Consider the following 1,579-nt stretch of genomic DNA (forward strand, 5'->3'; position numbering starts at 1 on the left):
TTTTGGCAAATGGCAAACAGTAAGATTTTTTTTTTTTTTTTTTAGATAAAGGGTACAACACTATAAAATAAGTTGATCAAGAATGCAATATATTTGGTTGCAGACCATTTCATATTAATGTACAGGGATTGTTTAAAATATCACTTCACTTTGGTGCAATATTAGTGTCACAAATGAGAAAGCAAGGGGTAAGAATTGGAAATTTCCTAGCAGTACATTTATAAAAGTGCATATATGTCACTGGAGATTCTCTACTACACAGTCAAGGCTGGGATTTTCATAGGAGACTAAGGGATTTTTGTACTTAACTCCAAGCTAAACAAATATGAACTGGGCACCTCACTGTCTAAGGCTCCTTTGAAAATCCCCACACTCAGCCCAGCGAGCTAAACAAAGCACACTGAAAGAACTTAAATCCCAAGTTTATGAAGCCATAAGACCATGTACTGCCTGCTCACTCTGTCAAACTCTCTTTTTTCATAGGGTTTTTTAAGAGAGGGTTAGACAAAGAATGGATTAGAGAGGGAGGGGACATTATAAAACAGGACCCTACCCCCACTGTGGTGTACTGAAATACTGTGGCAATAGCACACTGAAGGTTGTTCCAAACCCCTGTGCTCTCCATATCAAATAAGGGGAGTGCACCACAACTACATGTACTACTTTTGAAACAGTTATTCAGCTGTTGAGTTAAAAAAAAACATTTTAAAACAGTTTTCTGAGGGCTTGTTATTGTATGTGTTTTATGTTCATATTGTGGCTAAAGGATGTTAACAGTCTCCTAATGCAGTACTATGAAATATCTAATAATGAGAAAAACAATTACCTAGTGATAACAAGCAAAGTCCCATTATAATCTCTTTGCTGGTCATAACTCCACTAATCAGCCTGTGTAAGACACTACTGTCACTGACAAAGGTGATCAGGGCCTCTGCAAACTTGGCATAGCAGGAAATGTTCACAGGAGCACAGCGATGGAAGAATGGAATAGGTGCACTGGTGACACAAGAAAAAAAAAATCAGAAAAAAAATTACTCCTACTTAATATAAATGCCACATCAACACACAAATGAAAGGTGACTTGATGCAATGCACTCCACCCTCATAGCAATCATGACCAGGTACTGTGAGACTAATGTTGAGGTGTTGCATAAAATGAGGATGGTCATAATGGGGAGTGATGCAGTTATTACAAGTACCTTTGAAAAGAGGGTGGAGTGCATATTCCAACATGATGTTATCCACCCACCCTCAAAAAACCCACAAAAAAAATATCTATGCTCCTATTTCAACTTAAGTATCTGTCATTCAAGTGACATATGGTAAAGCAAATCAAACAATGCCCTTCACCACCTTTCAAATGGAACACTGACCTACAGTTGTTGCAGAAGTAACTCAAGAATGACTAATGCAAAAACATACTTTACATTAGAGCATATCATCACTTACCACAGTTGCCAAACAATAATGATTAATTTTTTATTTTTCCCCCATGCTATACTTGTTTTGGAGATGACTATGACAATGATTACTTACATAGCCTTAGCTAAATGGTTTTCTCTTACATTCCTTTTTATAA

At 36.9% G+C, this 1,579-nt stretch overlaps 1 protein-coding gene across 1 annotated transcript in view; it reads right to left on the reverse strand.

Moving 5' to 3' along the window:
• Positions 1-1,579, reverse strand: part of SLC44A1 (solute carrier family 44 member 1) — a 119,917-nt gene that overhangs the window by 45,247 nt on the left and 73,091 nt on the right. The window contains exon 6 of the mRNA XM_019518204.1: positions 827-996. Within this exon, the coding sequence (XP_019373749.1) occupies positions 827-996 (170 nt within the window). The remainder of the gene's footprint in view (positions 1-826; positions 997-1,579) is intronic.

Source organism: Gavialis gangeticus, unplaced genomic scaffold (genome assembly GCF_001723915.1).
Source record: "Gavialis gangeticus isolate Ggan-Ray unplaced genomic scaffold, GavGan_comp1, whole genome shotgun sequence".
Lineage (NCBI taxonomy): Eukaryota > Metazoa > Chordata > Crocodylia > Gavialidae > Gavialis > Gavialis gangeticus.